Genomic DNA, 1,013 nt, shown 5'->3' on the forward strand with positions numbered 1-1,013 from the left:
CACTCTACGATTGGCCTGCTGTCGTCGGAGAGGGGCGGGATCTCCGTGGGACCCCGCCCTCCATGGGTCCCGGGCGCCGTCGCTCAGGGGCGTTGCCGTAGCGCCCTTGGGCGGGGCCCCGGGCACAGGCTCCTCTCATTGGCCGGCCGGAGGGCTCGGCCTGTCCGTCAGGGCCGCCAACGCCCCGGGACGCGCGGTAGGCCCAGGCCCCGCCTCCGCCCCGCCCAGCGCCGGCGCGTCCTCCGCGAGGCCCCGCCCCCGCCTCCGCCCCGGCCCGGCTCCCTCGGCCTCAGCCTCTGCCCCAGCCCCGAGTCCGCGTCCGTCCCTCCGCCCGTCAGGCCCTGCGCCCGCGCCCGGCCAAGGCAACATGAAGGTGACGGTAGACTTCGAGGAGTGTCTCAAGGACTCGCCTCGCTTCCGGTGAGACCCCCCCCCCCCCCCCCCCAGGGGGGGGGGGCGTCGGGGAGGGGGAGGGGGGAGATGCCGGGGGGGGCGGGGGGCGGGGACTCTGCTGTCCGGCTCCCCTCCCCCTTGCGCCTGCGCCCTGAGGGGGCCTGGGAGGGGGAGTTGGGAGGGGCTCAGCTGGGGCTGTTGCCTCCGTGAGGGCCCCGGCTCTTGGTTTTGTAGGGGAGTAAACTGAGGCCGCCCCGGGAGGAGCCTCCGACTCTCCCTCCTTCCGGCCTGGGCCTCGGGGTAGGGGGGTGAGGGGGGCTTTGCCTTCATGGACGTGCCCCGCCCCCAACTGTCCAGGGAGTCCATTTTCGATGTGCCCTTCAGGGCCCTGCGGAGCGTGGGCGTCGGGCCAGGGCGGGCAGGAAGGTGGCAGCCCCTCCGTCAGACCTGGCTTAGGGCCGGGTCCCCCTAGACACCCCCCACACTCCCCTTAGGGCCAGGGTCCCCCTAGGCACCCCCCTACACCCCCCCCTTGGGGCTGGGATCGCCCCTAGACCCCCCCCACGCCCCCCTTAGGGCCGGGGTCCCCCCTAGACACCCCCTACGCCCCCCTTAGGGCC

The 1,013-nt window shown here is 75.0% G+C and overlaps 1 protein-coding gene across 1 annotated transcript in view; it reads left to right on the plus strand.

The window, feature by feature from the left end:
- The first annotated feature begins 252 nt into the window (after positions 1–252).
- ACAP2 (ArfGAP with coiled-coil, ankyrin repeat and PH domains 2) overlaps positions 253–1,013 on the plus strand; it is a 141,796-nt gene continuing 141,035 nt past the window's right edge. Inside the window, exon 1 of the mRNA XM_069083274.1 lies at positions 253–420. Within this exon, the coding sequence (XP_068939375.1) occupies positions 368–420 (53 nt within the window). The 5' untranslated portion in view covers positions 253–367. The remainder of the gene's footprint in view (positions 421–1,013) is intronic.

The sequence above is a fragment of the Petaurus breviceps genome, unplaced genomic scaffold, assembly GCF_028583685.1.
Source record: "Petaurus breviceps papuanus isolate PSGF00001 unplaced genomic scaffold, PetGlider_PUasm1.0 173, whole genome shotgun sequence".
Lineage (NCBI taxonomy): Eukaryota > Metazoa > Chordata > Mammalia > Diprotodontia > Petauridae > Petaurus > Petaurus breviceps.